This window comes from Numenius arquata, chromosome 6, assembly GCF_964106895.1.
Source record: "Numenius arquata chromosome 6, bNumArq3.hap1.1, whole genome shotgun sequence".
Lineage (NCBI taxonomy): Eukaryota > Metazoa > Chordata > Aves > Charadriiformes > Scolopacidae > Numenius > Numenius arquata.
The window spans coordinates 51890547-51909349 of record NC_133581.1 but is presented as its reverse complement, the minus strand read 5'-3'; the positions used below and the strand labels follow the sequence as shown (position 1 = coordinate 51909349).

General features: G+C 33.1%; 1 protein-coding gene across 2 annotated transcripts in view; it reads left to right on the top strand.

Annotated features, from left to right (window-relative positions):
• The window catches only part of NOVA1 (NOVA alternative splicing regulator 1), a 155899-nt gene that overhangs the window by 107702 nt on the left and 29394 nt on the right, over positions 1-18803 (top strand). Inside the window, exons 3-4 of one of the 2 annotated variants that reach the window (XM_074148887.1) lie at positions 6791-6957; positions 17012-17083. In XM_074148887.1, the coding sequence (XP_074004988.1) occupies positions 6791-6957; positions 17012-17083 (239 nt within the window). The remainder of the gene's footprint in view (positions 1-6790; positions 6958-17011; positions 17084-18803) is intronic. The other variant, XM_074148888.1, reaches the window with a different exon arrangement.

Below are 18803 nucleotides of genomic sequence, written 5' to 3'. Positions count from 1 at the left end.
ATCAAAATCAAAGTTAAGGGTGCCCTGGTTTTCTGTAACAGAGATATCAAGAAGATTCATACAGGGTGATACATATTTCCTTTCAATTTCACAGATTCCCTTAAGTTAGTTTTGGGGGTTTTTTTCTTTTATTCAGCTATTTTAATTGCTATTTTAATTTTTAGTCTGGGAAGGTTAAGTTTTACTCCCCATTTGTGTAACTGTTCTGTGCAAACAGTCCCAAAATTATTTTGTCTGGATGAAAACAAATGCAGAACATCAATGCTGTAGAATTACTACCAGCCCTTAGTTTCCCCTTTCAGTTTGGGAAGTCTATGGAAGTCTATTACGTCATCAAGCTTTGCTTTGAGAGAGAGAGATCTTTCTGTCTGTGATGAACATGGGAACAGATTCTATATTAAGACCAATTAATTCAAGTTGTCTCAAGAAACAAAGGTAAAAGGTCAGGAGGGAGATAAGGACTGAAGTAGAAAACTGTCATGTTGAGATTTCTATTGCACTTTGCACGTATGTGGCATGTTCTTATGTGTTGCATTTAAGGTTGTGTACATTTTGTCACTTATATGACAGAGGTTTTTCACATGTTTAAGGTATTGTGAAGTACTGCTAATGCATCTGAATAAAACATTTTTATTGTCTGACTTTCATTTGCTGAGGTTTTATGAAAGTGTAGAGAGGAAATGTGTACAAGGAAGAGTTTATCTGATTTTCATGGTAAGTGCATTATTGAAAATGTTTACATTGCTCTGCAGTGTCAAAGCGCCACTCAGAGTTTTCTTTTACAAAGAGCTTTTGCAAGATCCCTTTTAGGCTGAAGCGGTGACTGGTGGCATTATATAGAATCCCACGCTACAGGCCATTTGATCACAGGTCACAAAAACAAACATATGGGACGTTAGGGTTAGACTGCTGTACTGTAAGCTGCCAAATAAAAAGCTTAATGCAAATCAGCTGATGAGATATTGCAGTACAGCCTTTCATTTAGTTAAGGTTTTAGCTTTGGCTCCTCTGTCATATTTTGCCTTTCAGTGTAAAAGAAATTGGCATGGTACACTGGAAAAATATAAGGAGATTTAATTAGTGGATGTATTGGGATTACCCAGGGCTGGTAATGCATTGTACTTTTTAGGTTTTCAAATGCTCTTTAAGATTGATGCAAAAGACCAATGAAAATTATATAGAGTCATATAAACGCCAGACAATCCTTTCCGAAAGGTACAGTGCATACGCCAAAACATTTAGGCTAAGGTACATAAAATACAGAAGCAGGTTTAACATTTAGTGAGTGATTCTGTGAATACAGTAGAACTCTTACACATTGCATCAGAATCTTTAAGCAAACAATGAAAAGTTTAATGGTAACCATATATAGATGTTTGCCTGTTAAGTGTAGAAATAAAAACATTGGAAGCATCAGCATCCCTTATCCTGTTGCATCTTCTAGCATTTTTTCTAATGGTTGTTTTAAAAGCTGTATCAGTTGTCTAATAACTAAATAGCAGCCTTCTCGGAGAAAAAAGCTTGCGGTCTGTTGTTTCGCAACTGCATTTAAAATGTTCTTGATAAAATTAGTGCGATGTGGTTGCCAAGGATATTTGGCAGAAGTAAAGTTTTAGGTGGTTAAAGGAGGTGGAAGGAAGAATGAATGATTAAAATAAAGTTTATTGCAAGGTGTTTAGCTTTTAGGCCTAACTAACTTATTAGATTTCAAAACAGGTCTTTATTTTCTGGCTTTTAAATTGCCTGATGGCTGCTAATGGTTTCATCTTTCCCTCTTCCATGGGACTGCAGAGAAAAAGAGTATTTTATGTCATATAATCATAGAATCATTTAGGTTGGGAAGGACCTTTAAGATCTTCAAGTCCAACCATTAACCTAGCACTGCCAAGTCCGGAACTAAACCATGTCCTTAAGCACTACATCTACACGTCTTTTAAATACCTCCAGGGATGGTGACTCCACCACTTCCATGCCATATCTGTTTTCATATTAAAAAACCAGGCCCCCAAAATTTTCCCCTAAAAGCTAAATAAAACAGAGAACTGATTAAGATTTCTTTTTTTCTCCACTAGTTTTAAAAGTCTATTTTTGGTGAGCGGTATGGCCAGGTTTTTTTGTGCAATTACATTCTGCCTCTTTTATTTGATAAGAAAAAGTTGAAATGTACATGTGGAAATTAAATTTTAATTCTGATACAAGAGGAAAGAAACTACATTCTACTTGCTGAAAAGTAGAGCACATAAAAATACTGAAGAATCTGCTTGTGTTCCTTAGAAAAAGTAAACATTAAATGAGTGTAGCAACAGCATTAACAAGCATGTATTTAGATAGTGGTTTTCCTGTTTTGCAACCACATGCAAACTTCTGTCATGGACTTCAGTACTATTGAACATAATTAAAAGTATTTTTTCTGGTTTTTTGAAGGTACAGGGATTATGACCACCTATTCTACATTTGGTCATTTTCTGTGGCAGAATTAGTCTTTTGTATATGTTTTACCTCTTTGTATGTAAAAGACAATGTACAATACAGGCCCTTAACTCTGATTTGAATTGTAAATAATTAAAAAAATAGAATAATTTTATATTGGCTATGTTTGTGCACACACACGCACACAAAAGGCACTGATTATTTGGTAATTTGGCTTTCTGTAAGTCAGCTATTTCAAAAGTGAGATCTGTGTTTTAAATACATATTTTGAAAATCATACCAAAATATATGCTTATAGATGGCTGTGATTTTTTTTTTTGCAGAAACGTGAAAAAAGTAGTGGATACATTTGTTAAACAACTGAAAATGATAAATAATCTGACAGTTTACTTTAGACAATAATGGAGCCTAAAAGCTTTTAAAATGACAGAAATTTCACCAACTTCAGTGATTCATAGGCTTAGTTTTGTTATACAGGTTGGTCATGTAGCTGGCAGCTTTTCTTTTGTGTGACTCTTGTAAATTGTTGTACCCTGTTACCTGAGTGAAAAGCTATTAGAGTTGTGTGAAGGAATACGACAACGTCACTACAGAAGATTAAAGCAATTCCCAACTGTACATGTATACAATTTCTCCACACTTTACTTTTTTTTTGATGTAACCCTCAAAGACAATGTGCTACTGTTGTGATGCACTTTAAAACTGTATCTTATTCTACATGAAATTTGCTTTTGCACAATTGTCTTTCTTCATGGAACAGTGATTTCCGTTTACTGCATCCAGGTTTACACTTACCAAAATGTAGTGTGTTTAGTCTGTAGTATGACATCAAGCATATTTTTATTATATTGCACTTTCTAAAATAAGACAGATTGTAGAATACCCTTTAGTCACTTAGTGTCACGTCTAATGAAATTCCTATTTAACATTGACTGTTTTCCTTTCAAATGTTTTGACAGTAGTCATCTCTGGTAAGTGCTTTCCCCATTAGGCTCCGGTAGCTGGGAGGTAACCTGAGCCGTGTTTTCTTTCAGTGTGTTGTCTGCTGACCTCGAGAACACTTGCATTAGCCGCATTGATCAATCCACATCACATCTCATCATTTAGGAGACAATTAATACTGCAGCGTAAAGACTCCCCAGAGCATTTTCTTAGAGCTGGATTGCTTTACACAAAAACCACAGGAGTTGTTTGCAAAAGGGGGAGGAAGCCAAGTAGGGGAAAAAAAAGTGTTAAGAAAGTTTCATCTAGGAACCAAGTTTCATTTTCTGTCATTTCAGACTCCGTTTTTTGATGGGAGTGTTTTGGGAAAAAAAGAATTACTTGTGTTTTGAAGTTGATTTGTTGAAAATATGAGAAATATGCATTTGATTGTGATACTTGTCTAACTTGCTGGTAAGAGTGTAGTCATTTTAACTTTATATTTGATCTCGAGGATTATCAACCTGGATGTTTTAATCCTAATTTTAATAATTTTAAAATTAATTTCAAAACATAAAAGAAACCCCAACCATAAAACAAAAATTACTTTTAAAACATATTTTAATAGAGAAAAAATTGTTTGTTTCTCATTCTGTCACAGAGAATTCTGCCACAAAGTTGAATTTCAGTATTGCCTGATACTGTTTCTTAAGAAAAAAGTCTTTGAAAGATTTCAAGTGTACATGAATATGTTAAGTTAATGAGCAGGCAGGGCTCTTAGTGTGCTGTTTCATCTTTAGATAATGAAATATTTAATCTGTAGAGATCATCCATAGAAGCAGATGAGAAGCATTTACTAAAAAATAACAATTTTTTTTTCTTGCAGATGACAGGTTACTGTACTAGTTAAAGAGTTAAAGACTATGTTGCAGTGTTGTAAGGAGCATATTTTAAGATTAGCTGATAACGGTAGAGATTACTAAAGGTATAAAATTCATAGGAAGGCAATTTTAGGGAGGAGGTTACTTACCTTGCTGGTACATTTCTTTAATCTATGTGTTGTGTGTCATTCTGTACAGATTGTACAATGGTAATGAGGCCAACTAACCTGTTGTGAACTTCAGACATCATTGCAAACTTGTTAGTATTTAACACATCATTATATTGTAATTCTCATTTGTTTAGGTAGAGTGAATACATTTTTCATCAGAAAAGATTGATGTGTGATCATGTTAATAATAATTACTAGGAATATGTCAATGACAAAAAATATATTTACTTTTGTGGTAATTTCATGGCTCAAATTTGTTATTTTGCTTCTTCCCCTGTAATCTTGAAGTAAGCATGCTGGCATTGAACAGAGATACGTATCTGGCACAACTTTGCATGGCAGTATTATTATGTTTTCAGGAATAACACTGATATCGTGATAGTTCATGTTATAATTTTCTTCTGATAGTAGAACTCTTCTACTGGTATTTGACGCTAAAAACGTGGTGATGAAAAATCATTAATTTGAGTATGTTGGAAATGTTCAGAATGTGTGTGCAAATATGTACTACCCGAAATTTCAAAGCAATTTTACTTGGACATCTAGGATGCATTTTTTTGGTGTTTCTGCAGAACAAAAGTGGAAATTATAATACTTCCTCTTAAGTTTCATTTTTCCAACTCCTGTTAGATCCTGTTTTTCAAGTCAAAACTGATTTTGGTATGTCGAACACAGAATGTGGATTGTTTCAGTGCAGTGTCATACTTGTATCCTTAGGATCGATACTGTTGTTGTTTTAATATTCTTTGCCTAGTGAGGATGTAACCCAATATGTAAAAAAAAAAAAAAAAAAAAAGCTTTTTTACTATACAGTAAAGACATACAAAATCATCTAAAACTACCCTAGTCACAAGAAATACATGAAGTATTTTCCCACAATTCTGCATTGATCTTTGGCCATCCTGTAGATGTTTTTAATTAAGAAATCAAAGAAATAAGGGCTGATGTGGTTTTTTGTAACACAAACAGCACAATTTCCATTTAGAAAAAGGTTATGTGGCAATATAGTCTTTGTGTAAGCCTTTTTAGAGAACTAGAGCTAAAGCTATGGTAGTTATTTAATGTTCGTTGGTAATCTGCATAGAATTGCAAATTCTGTGAGGTAAACATGGTACATCAGACTGTCTTTCCCCAGGCTACAGGGACAGGCAAGTCATCATAAGAGTCAATGACATTAAAGGTGAGGGTAAGTAAAGGTGATATAAGGGAGGGGGATTGACGGCCAATACAAGAAAAAGAATGTGCTTCAGATTGGAGGGAAGAGTTAAGGAGGAAACGTTACAGAAGAGAATAGAATGGTTAAAACTGAAAATGAGGCAAAACTGAAATGACAAGAAACAGAGGGTTACACTTTGCTGCAGAGTTGAGGAATAAGGAATGTGTTCCAGGCACAGTACAGCGGGAAAGTGTCCCCTCCTCTGCTTCATTGCCACCAAAGGCCTAGCATTCTTACATATAGAATAAATATGTATTTCACCTTTCAGACCTATTTGACAAGTGTATAGTATTTTCCCACAAACTTAGGACGTGGATACTTAGAAGGTAGTCATGGAATCTAGATATCCTGCATCAATGGTATTCAGGATAACTCTAAACAAAAGTTCTTGAAATGTAATTTGTGGGATATTGACTACTTATTTTGTACAAGCTTTCATAATTTTCAACTGTCAACTCACATTAAAGCTTAAATTCCATGTATTCAGTAAATAATTGCAGTTATTACAGGGCTGTTGTAAGGCAGGATGGTTATAAAAGACGAAGTGGATACTCAGATATATGGGATTAGTTGGCCTTGAAAGGTCTTGCCGTAACAACTTGCAGCTATTTTAAGAAAAGATCTAATAATGTCTACACTAAATGAATGTATTCACAGTTGAGTTGTTCATTACAAAAGCTTATTCCAAATGTGTCTATACTAGTGACTATTATGTTCAACCTTGTATTACCTAAAAGTTGTACAATATTTTAGAATAATCTAGAACAAGGACAAGATCATTTAAAATACATGTATTCTGCACACATTTGTTGTATTTGATAATATTTCCAACAAAACCTAATTGTTTTGTTGGAATAATATGTCAGAAGACTTATGGCCTGACAAAACCTAACGGCTTTGTTCTTTCGTTTTTCTTCTGACCAATATTATTCAGATTGGCTTGGAAAGTTATGTGTTTGTACGATCTGTAACAAATAGGAGTTGTTTAAAAATTCTTCAGATCATCAGTGTCTTATCTTCTGGAAATCTCTGCTTTCTTTTGGATGTTTCTGGAGGTATTGCTATTTGATTCTGCAGGGTTGCTTTTGAGTGCCATCTTTATGCCATAGGTGAAGCAGTTTGTGAGGTTTTGAAGAATTCACTTTATTCAGATCAACTTTTGGTGTTTGCAGGTACTACAGAGCGGGTGTGTCTGATCCAGGGAACAGTTGAAGCACTAAATGCAGTTCATGGCTTCATTGCAGAGAAGATTCGAGAAATGCCTCAAAATGTGGCCAAGACAGAGCCTGTCAGCATTCTGCAGCCTCAGACCACTGTTAATCCAGACCGCATCAAACAAGTGAGTTTTTGGTTGGGAATAGAGAGTCACAGCAGCTCCTTAGAAGTCTTAAAACTTTAAGGCTGCAAGGGGTCAACATAACATGTTCTTTAAGAAAATGTTATTTTACCCTTTAGTAATTTGCTGGTCCTCTTTTTCTTTGTACCTAGGTGTTCTATGTTTCTCAGCAGTTCTTTTAGAAAGGGTTTTATAAGTTTGAATTCCATGCTCTAATGTGTTCCTTTCATAAACCTTTTTTTACTGTATAAGGTGATAACACACTTCTAGATTTTAGTTAAAGAACACTGAATTCTAATCTTAAATGATGAACCTCTTTGTAAATCTTTAGCATTAGTAAAAATCACAGATTAACTGAATGTTTCCTACTTTCATGTATATAAAATAAAAACTAAAATGTTGATTGTTTTTTTAGATTCTATATTAAATACTTTAAAATCTTACCTGTAAGAACTTGAAAATATAAAGGTATTTTACTTGGGATGTTTTCTACAATATAATTTTATGTTATTTTGGGCATCTTTTTTGCCTGTTTTACACTGACTTCTTTCAAAATCTATGGGCAACATAAAATATATTTGCAAGGTACTATTAGTCCAGTATTCTTTAGTTCATTACATTTTCCAAAATAATTTTAATTGAAAAAAAAATTGCCCTCTAAGGAGAAGGTGAAATATGTGTCATACAGGATTTAAAATTATTTTCCATTGTATTGAATAAGAAAAAGATGAAGAAATAGATGTGTGAACATTAGTAAAATTTTCTTTTGTATCTCTATCCTATATAGGATAGATTTTAGTTTCTCACCTGTCCCATATGGGAAAAGATTTTTTCATCTTTCTACACTAGCAACATCCAGTATCCTATAATTTGGTAAATGTATGCAATTACTTTGTGTATAGTGACATATACAGAATGCTTATATGAAGATGTGTTTGAACAGTATGAGTTTGGAATGATCAGAGTGCTTTAGATGTATGAAATTGTGCATAAGCCATTGTATATGATTTATAATATTTACTACTATATTATTTTTTCTGTATATGTGATACTTTAACATTAAAAATACTCTAGATAATTTATAAGAAAATACAAACAAGAAAAGCCCCAATTTTATAGGATTAGTTTCTCAATTGTTAGACATGAAAATTATTATGCCTGGGATAGAGAGAAAAAGCTGAAAAGATCTGGATTTTGAATAGCTTTTCTGCTCATATAATTTTAGATTTTATGTCAGTACTTCTTAACTCAATGGGAAATGAGTGTTCTCTATTGCAATGAAAAGTGTTTTTCCCCTTTGCAATGAAATGAAGCTAATTTTTAGGTAAGTCAGTAAGATCCCAAGAAACTAGATTACATGGGTGTTTAGTGACATGCCTAAATACTTCCTGCCTTGTATCTGAAGTTGCTGTAGCTTGTCCACAATATTTCTCCAGAAAACTTATTTGTAAAGTTGTTGAGGTTTGGTGTTTGTTTTTTTGTTTGTTTGTTTGTTTTTTGTTGTTTTTTTTTGTTTTGTTTTGTTTTTTTTATTTGGTTGGGGGTTTGTTTGTGTTTGGGGTTTTATTTATTTATTTATTTATTTATTTTATTTTTACTTTGGTTGGTTGGTTTGGGGTTTGTTGGGTTTTTTTAAACACAATTCCATGTTTGGAATGTTAAATTAAATTCCGGAGGGATGGCTTAGTGAACAGAGCTGCTGCCAGTGAAGTTAAGAAACAGACTAAATACAACGTGTAACTGTTATTTAGTGACTAGCTCTACATCTTAAAATTTTAATGTATTACCTGTATATGTACAGGTGCATAATAATATGACTGCAAATATTTGGAGATACATACGCTCATATGTTAAGGAGTTTTAAACACAATGAATTGTTTAACTTTTCTTTCAATGAGGCAACATCTATTCATGATAAATTCGTATACTATAAATATTGACTCAATAAATCTAAAATCCATTATTTTTACCAAGAAATGAAATTGTTAGCTTAGCTCTTAGATAGAATTTGCAGTGATCTGTCCTCCAAAGTCAGAATATCTTATATCTTAATGAAAGATATAATACCTCCATTTAAGAAATTAAAAGGATAGTATTTTATAACAGGTAATTGTGATCTAGAACTCCAGTGTTGCTATTTTAATAGCAGACAGGTCACAATTTTATTAAAATGATCGGGATAATGTATAATACAAGTCATTTTGAACTTGGCACATTCTGGTCTCTCTAGTTTCGGCTTTTTCAGCTTCAGAAGATTTGCAAACAAGTCTATCTGGTTCCCTTTGAGCCTTCTCCACTGCATAAGTTCACATCTCCTAATCCTTTCAACTTATTAGTATATGCCAAGTAGTTCTCTTCTCCCAGCAGGTCTGATAGATACTTAATTGACAAATGTTTGCATCTTTTATCTCTATATAACATGGGCAATCTTTTCATATATTTCAGCCATCTGCTGTTTCTAGGCATCATTCAACAATAACTACCTGATTCCTGTACCCTTTTGATTCCTAGAAACTGCTGTGAGCATCTAACCTCCCTTTTCTCTCTTAGTTGGAAGTGTCACACCAACTCTTTCAGATCATATTGTAACCCAGGGGAAGAGAATACAGTTTTCATGAAGTGATTGGGAGCCTGAACTCTTTCAGCTTTGTAATTAGCATACAAAGCTTTAAATTTCACTTTTAAATTAATAGCAGTTCCTATGAACAATGGAAGATTGCTGCATAATGTGGTCTTATTATATCACCTTCTTAAGAAACTATTGCAGCTTCTTTGTATTCTAGTTGATTTTTTCTTCCAGCTTTCAGTTGTTTTACAGGTAACAGGTGTTGTAGCAGCCTCTCCAGGAAGTACATGGAATTGGAGAGAGCCATCGCAGAACTGTGCATTATATGGAAGGAAAGATGTGTGATCTTATCACTAACTCAGCTTTAAGCAGGAGTTTGCACTGATTGGCCTTGTGAGATCCCTTCCAATGTTAATCCTTCTTTGATTCTATAAAATGTTTAGCTATCAAAGCACGGACAAAGGTTTTAGAATTTCTTCCTTGAAAATCTAGAGTAAAAATGTCACATATAGAGCTTCCAAGTAATATTTTTATAGGAACCAGTTTCATTTCAGCTTTTTCAGTAGATAAGTAACCTCTCATGAGTCTTCAACTTCTGTTCATTAATTGTGGTTCCAGACATTGTATTCAAAATCTGCAAAATTGAATGTCTGAAATCAGATTTGTAAATTCACGTTCTTCTAGTGAAAATGACTGCTTTTACTTCAGAAATGCTGATCAACAAAAAACATGAAATGCTCATAATTTTTCAATAAAAAGTTTTAATTTGAAGCACTTAAATAGAACTTAACTTTAATAATACAGATCTGAAAATAGTGGCTCAACTGGCTGAATTTTTTATTGTATTTTTTAACATGGAATACAAGTTCTGCTATATATAACTACTACTTTATATAACTATAAAGACTCGGTAGACTTCATAGAGTCATAGAATAGTTTGGGTTAGAAGGGACCTTAAAGATCATCTAGTTACAACCCCCCTGCTGTTGGTGGATACCTTCCACTAGATCAGGTTGCTCAAACCCTTATCAAAACTGGCCTTGAACAGTTTCAGGGAGGGGGCATCCACAACCTCTCTGAGCAACCTGTTCCAGTGTCTCACCACGCTCACAATAAAGAATTTCTTCCTAATATCTAATCTAAATCTCCCCTCTTTCAGTTTAAAACCATTATCCATCATCCTATTGCTACACTCCCTGATAAAGAGTCCCTGCCCATCTTTTCTATAGGCCCCCTTTAAGTATTGTAAGGCTGCTTTAAGTTCTCCCCAGAGCCTTCTCTTCTCCAGGTTGAATAACCCCAACTCTCTCAGCCTGTCTTCATAGGAGAGGTGCTTCATCCCTCTAATCTTCTTCGTGGCCCTCCTCTGGACTTGCTCCAACAGGTCCATGTCCTTCTTATGTTGGGGGTGTCAGAGCTGGACGCAGTACTCCTGGCGGGGTCTCATCAGAGCAGAGGGGGAGAATCACCTCCTTCGACCTCCTAGACAGTCTTCTTTTGATGCAGTCCAGGATACAGTTGGCTTTCTGGGCTGTGAGCGCACATTGCCAGCTCATATTCAGTTTTTCATCCACCAATATCCCCGAGTCCTTCCTTCCTTAGAAACCTTCATTGGTTTCTTAACATGCCTTTTCCTTCTGATGAGCCTTTCTTCTTTTTATCATCCATTTAAGGCAACAGTCTGTCACCTACATGAACCTTGATAAACTCTAGAGTATGAGAAAATAATTCTACATTTTTCATTCGAGGTAAATAACAATAAGTAGTTTTGTAGATCACTGTGTCTCTTCATCTAGCCAACAATTTGTCATAAACTTTTCTCACTTCACATAGGCGAAGAATCTCACCAGTTACCATTCTGCAATGAATAATAAGATATGCATGTGTTTACAAGTTGTGACGATAAAAAAAACAAATTGCCATTGTTTACTAGAGAGATAATTCTATACGTTAGATTCCATGGCAAAAGTTTAGCATTTCATAAAAATATGTACACTATATCCTGTCCCTTGTGTGCCCTTGACTTAATTGTGGTGCCAGATCACTGTTTTAATTTTCTGTTTCTTTTCCCCGGTGTTGGATGTAGTCTCAATATGTATGTGAAGCCATGTTTTATGAGCACAATTAACTTTGTGGCTGATGATTAACTCTTCATTGTATATGCCTCAAAAGTAGAATGCGAATAGAAGATTTTGTTGGGGGATGAACAGCAGCATTCAATATTGCAGAAATTTTCAGCAGCATTCTGATTCTTAAGAAAATTCTGAAATTATCTCGCACTTTCTGATGGCTTTGTAGTTTTGGTGGTATTTTTCCAAATACCAAAGTAGCCCGGAATCCAAAGGTGACATTTTCTTTCCTCCTAGGACTTGAGTTTTTTTGACACAAGTCTTAGACCCATATCTTCTTACGTGTTCTGATTCCTGTGTCTGGTTACTTAACTTGAGTTTTCTGGTATTTCTATATAACAGCACCAGATCCTGTGGCAGTTCTGTGTTGCTGTTACAGGTTTTGAGGAAAGAGGTGGTCCTGATTCTTCTTTTTCCATTTTACTGTAATCTTTATCTTAAATCATTCCCTCCATCCATAGTTGCTCTGATGATCCAAATGGCACTTGCTGGTTTGCTTTAAGCTCATTACTCCTTCTTGTCCCCAGACAGAACATGAGATAATATTTCTTTTACATCATACTTACCACACATTTTTCCCGTTTCAAGGGCAACTTCCCCAAGAGTTCATAAATGCAGATAAATTACCCCTATAAACACCTATAACTAACCATTCCATCTATATATGCTAGCTTTCTTAGTCTTTTTGTATTGCCCTATGCCCTGTGTATTCTTTTACACAAAAGCAAAACCGAATGCAAAGATGAAATATCACCAGAACGTATTTCATTTGTTCTTTACAGAAGTGAAAAGGTAGCAAGTAAAATTAGTTTACTGAAGTCACAAAGTAGTCTTTTTACAATTTGGATTGTAAATAAATAATTAACCCTTGATTATTTATTTTTTTCCAAATTTTGATTTTGAAACGTGTTATGTATTTATACATTTATTGCTGAGATGAGAATCATTTGTCAAAGTTACAGATTAAAGACGTTCAAAGCAGATGAAAAGAAGACTCAATATGTTTAGCAAAGCCAAGTGGTCTGTTTAGAAAGGCTCATCTCTGATACTGTTGAAAGTCTATTAAGTCAGTCTTTTATGTTGTTCAGCACAATGGGGTCTTGCAGCGCTCTGTTTCTCGTTTTAGCTGCAGAAGGTATTCAACTATTGAATACAATTAAAAAAAGATGCCACCTTTTCTTAAATTGCATTAGAGTATTGGCTTAAGCAAATTAGTTTTATCATTGCATTAATTTCAGTGATTTAAAAGCACCGATATTAATATATGCAAGACTGAAACTCAGTATTAGCTTAGTATTAATAGTAATTTAATGTGGGTAATGTTATTACCAAGATTTCCTTTGTTTGGCAAGCCCTGTAGTGAGAAACTAGAAATTGGTAAGCTGTAAATGCAGTTTCATCTTCATGTTTAAATGATGCTCTTTATATATGGTTTTGTGTCTCTAACCCTGTTTTCAAATGGTATTTCATTTTCTGCCTTTTCTGTCTACTCTTCTATATATAAATATATTAATGGTTACTGAGAATTAAGTTAACCGTCTCAGTACAATATTTACTATCTAGGGTGTAAGTATTGAAATTTTTTTAGTAGATATATAAGGGTATGACTTTTGTCATTTATACATAGCTCTGTATCAGGCAATTCATGAAGTCATTGAAAGAGGGCTCAGAGACCTTGTGGAACACTGTACAGATGGAGTATATGTATTTTATACTGCCATGATACAGCTTTATCTTCACTTTGTTACTCAAAGCTGTGAAGCATGGAAATGTGATGCTTTGACCATCTTTCTGCACCCTTTAGTATGTTGTGCAGCCTGAGAGGAGTCTCTCACAGAATAATCAATTATTGTGAGCAACACAAGGAAGAAGTATTTTCTTGGCGTTTCAGAAAATACTGCAACTCAAATATGGCTTAAACAGAATTTTATTTCTAAAATTAAGCTTTTTTTTTTTTTTAATTGCGCTTAAACATCTGCTCTAGAAGCTTAAAATAAAAACAAACAGCACTCTCTTAACTTTAGATATAGTCTCATAATTAATAGGAAAGGATATAATATGCGGGACAACAGAGAAGACCAATTTCACCACGGCTTGGAATATACTATTCAAGATATAGCTTAAAAAAAATCCTGCGAGTTTTAGAAGTGGTGTGTGGTAGAAATTCTGACTGGCTTTTTTCCATAACCTTGCCAACAGTCAACCTGCGATTTCAGGAAAGCTTCAATTATAGTACACATTTCAGTCTCAAAACTTGAAACTCTAATGTAAATTCATCTTGTGATTTCTAATCACTTTATACATCTCATTCCCAGAAGCCTAATAACTACTAAATTCAAGTGCTTGCCTAATGCAAAACACTTGCCAAATTTTTAAAAAATTATTCTATGCTGCATAATAAATCAGAATTATTGAGCTCTGTCCAACTTTCTTTAAGAAGTAATTTTCCCTAAAAGTTCTTGCAAAGCAATTGAGAGTGTATCAATAAATTACTTATCAGCCAGTGGAAATTCAATACAAAATCCAAATGCCTATGTTTCTTTTTTGTTATTTTTGAGAAATTACTCTGTGTTACTTTAATATTAAAGAAATAAATAGATGTGTGTCCATAAATTACTGTCTCCAGAATTATACAGAAGCGTGAAAAGGGATTAATTTTTTAAAAATGCTGTCTGTTCTTTTATATAAAATGTCATAGATACTTTTATATATATATTTATATGTACAGATATATATATAAAAATAGAAGCAGTTATGTCAGTAAACAAAGTAAGAGAGATTAATCCTCAAACACAAACAACCTGATATACAAAGAAAAAATACCAAACATACAAAATAAACCCCCTCATTGCTATTTTCAGTATTTTGTCATTGGTATGTATATTTGAAAAAAAGTTATGCCCATATGTGATTCTTGTTGGTTAATACAGTTGTTTTGCTTTTAAATGTTTTTATTTTTTTTCCATTGTATTTTAAACAAGCTTTTTGCTAAAATGGAATAGTGAAATGCTTCTACTTAATAGATGTTACAATTCAACAATCACCTGAAATTATTATCATCACTCCTTTTTCATTACAGCCATACATTTGTGTGCTTTAGGAAGATGGATAGGTATTGAAATCTGAGATGCTTCCAGTTTCTTAAACTACTTGTGGTATCAGTGATTAGGTCATTTTTCAGTGTTGAGGTGTTCTACATGTTTTCTTATAAATCCACTAGCTAGATTTAGTAACACCTTTGAAGAACAAACTATTTTTTCTTTTATTATTTAGCCTAGCATACCAAAACAATATACAGTAGAGTATGCCCTAGTTATCTGATAGTTTCTGTGATCAATACGACTGCTATCTGAAAAACTTCAGTCAAAATATATTTTCAGAGTTTTGCTGGAGGTCAGTAACAATTTTTTTTATTGTTTATTTTTAGTTCAGGATGAGAGTTTAATTTATAGCTATAATAAAGAAAACCTATTGGGATAAGTTACAGTCCTCCGTTCTGTTTGGTCAGGGTTTTTTGGGGTTTTTTGTTGTTGTTGTTTGGGTTTTTTTCCCCGTTAGTTTTAGCTTAAATGATGGAAATCGTTTCATTGCAATTTCAGACTTGGTAAGAGAGGTACCGCAACCCCCCACTAAAATCAGAATTATAAATCTATAATTGAATATGGTTACTCTGCACTCTCATGGAATCTGGCATTTCTTTTTCTAAATAATTGTACCCTTTGCAAATGAACCCATGTTCTGTACAGAAAGACATGGGAGAATCCTTTATAATTTTCTTGATTTCCACAATGTATAGCATCTGCTGACCAATAACATTTTGCTTAGCTACATATTTTTTATAATGCCCTATACATGGTAGTATTTTTTACTTAAGCCTCTTGAAAGAGTGCCAGTTGATGCTTAAGTTGTATACGTTTTCTTTTTATTGTTTTATAACATGAGTTACAAGTTGGAAACACAAAATAAGGATCTGTTCCTTAAGATATTTTTTTCCTGTTTTGGCTGCTTGTTTATGTACAAACTATGAAAAAATGGATCTTCATATTGCTTAACATACAGCTGAAATATTTGTGTGTGCATATGTACAAGCCCATATTTTGCTAATACACAACTTTATGCATTCACAGTGTCCCAGCTTTCTCATATGCATTAAGAGTTTTAGTGCAAAAGTATGTATACCTATTTTATGAGGGACTGTCATTGATTGTAAGTAACAGAACTGCTGAAAGTGTGAAATTTTGTTTCATTTATTTCCAAATAGTTTTGGTTAGTAATGATATGACCATATGATAAATCACATTGTATAGCATTTTAACATCTTATTTCTTAAAGTAAAATTAGTGTAAATTTGGATATTTTATAATATTTATATATTACAAAGATGTCAAAAAACATGCTTTGATTAAGTATTGTATGTTATGTTTTGAAAATTGGAATTTTACATTTTCACTACATTTATAAAAGGAAAGTTACTCTGTCAGGATCTAATACTTTAAAAAGAGAAATGTGTATATCAGAATTTTAAACAGAGCAGTGCTTTTTTGATATGTTCAAGAATTAATGTTAAGTATATGTGTATTATTTAGAAAACATGATCAATAAATATGACTCTTAATTCTTTTTTGTGTTTATTTTGAGCACAGACCTGATGATAAGTTATTAACCTTTGCTCAACTAAATGAACATTTTAACGCTAATCATAAATATATTGTAGTAATTTGTTCTGAAGGTATTAGTTGCATGTTCATCCATCATGAGATTGTTTACATTTTTTCACCTGCCTCTTGATTAAAAAATATCAATGAATATTTTAGCAGTTAGTATATTGCTAAAAACTCAGTAGCTTTAGTGTAATTCTTGTAAGATACGGAACACAGTTTGCTGGCTATAGTCCGTGCTATGGAATGGTGCATTATAAAGTGCCGAAGTAAATGTCTTTTAACTTCTTTCAGACGTTGGCCCTGTTTGTTTGTAGACTGATAACTGTTTCTAGTGTGCTCATTGAACTTGCTGGAATTTTTGTTTACTATAGTCTTCATTTTCCCCAAGAGGAGGAGAGAGTAAAGAATATATTCCTCATGTGGTCAGCATATTTTTGAGTATTTTTGTGAGTTCACCATCTTGATTTCAAGTCATGAATTTGTTTTTACATGCATAAGCATGCGTATTTACATGCATTATTTATCCAATTGACTTTAAATTCCATTAAGTTCCAATGAGTAGGAGAAAGATTTTTGTCTTAGGCATTTTTTATTTATTTTAATTTTCTAGTTATGTTACTTTTGTTGGTTTATTTATTTTTTTAACTGTTCAGTCTAAGGCTTGTAAAGGTTGATTTGCTCCTGAACTGCTTTGTTCCCAGACATTGCCATCTTCCCCAACTACCACCAAGTCCTCTCCATCTGATCCCATGACCACCTCCAGAGCCAATCAGGTACAGTATCATCCTACCATCTACACCATACTTTTCACGGGTGACAGCTTGCAAACTGGAGAAAAAGATATGGTGGGTTAAGGATTTATTCGTTCATTCACATATATACACCCATAACCATAGAAATCTAACTCTTGTTAGAAATTGGTAAATTGAATGGAAAACATTTATCTTCTTTTAATTTGTTTTGTTGTCTTTTTTAAATCTCTGATGAAAGCAAAGTATCTTGTTTTGATTAATAAATAGCAAGGCTACATGCTGTTGAGTTTGTAGACAGAGTAACTCTTGGTATATGTATGTTTATGTATATATGCACACACGTATTTACTTCCTGGATCTTTTATAAATTATGATGGAGTTACCCCTAAAACCGTGCTTAATTAGCCGGATATCAACCTAGGAATGGCAAACAGAATTCTTTCTTTGTTTATTTACTTTAAGAATTTTGAAATGTGTTTGTGGACAGTAACATTAGGGGCATTATTTAAATAGTGCATATAATAAAACAATAGATTTGAAATGAAAATTTATTGATTAAGAATAAGGTAAAATTAAGTCTCTCTAAAAACATACTAAACACATTTAAGCAATTTTAATTCATGTCTTATTTTTAAATGCATAAACTGTTTTAAATGCATATACTTTTAGCAGTATTTTAATTACACTCATTTATTTCTCTTTTAACTGGAAAAAAATGTCCAGTTCATTATGTCCACAAATCATCATACTGTATGTCTTTTTGCCTTCCCTATGGAAGTTGTTAAAGTTACTTCATACCATGCTTTTTAGAACTGATTCATGCATAATAAATACCTTATTTATTTTTTTAATATACTGCTAAACTTAATGTACTTTTTGTTCAAATAATGTAAGTATTCAGCATGTGCTAACAGTTTTTAACACACAATCTGTTTATTTAAGTTACCTGAATGTTTCTATCAGATCTCGCAAAAATTAGATCAAATACCAAAGAAGTTTTCTTCACAACAAGCTAATTTTCCCTGGAAGTTAACTTTTTTATTAATTACCGTTCCTCTGATATTTTGTGAACTGCTTAGAACTTGCTGGATGTATAAGCAACCAATTTAACATACAACAGAACACAAGCATATTTGAGCAATATTTGATCAACTCATGACTATCTGTTGAAAGGGACATCTAATGCAGAAAGTAATGAAATTTAGAAAATGGTACAGATAGAAGAGCTACTGAGAAAAATATAAACTGCGATATCCCTCACTTCAATTTGAAAGCCTTCTTCATCAGCCTGCTTCCATTCCAGCAACGGTTATTTGGCTTCATCATCATTAAATGACAAAGATAAAATCTTTGCCAACAGCTAGGGATATTTTATGAACACTCTGTTCAGCCTTTATTCTCTCTCTTAATTTTAGTATTTTGTGTAGTTTAATTAGAAGGGTTTGAAAATGTTGAGCACACAGATCTTTTTAGAAAGTGTTCTATTTTTCTTTTCTGTGTCTTCTTTTCCACCTTTTTTTTTTTTTTTTTTAACAAAATATTGGGTATACCCTGATGATCATTATTTGGAGAAAAAGGAAGAGGTGCTTTCATTTACAGGAAATACTATTTGAGCATGCTGTTTAATTAGCATCAGAGAAGGACCTACTTTGCATCCAAACAATCAAAATTGTAATGTGTATAAACTTTAGATGACTTTTCAATAGCTAAAAATACTTACTTTTATATAGTTCTTCTATGA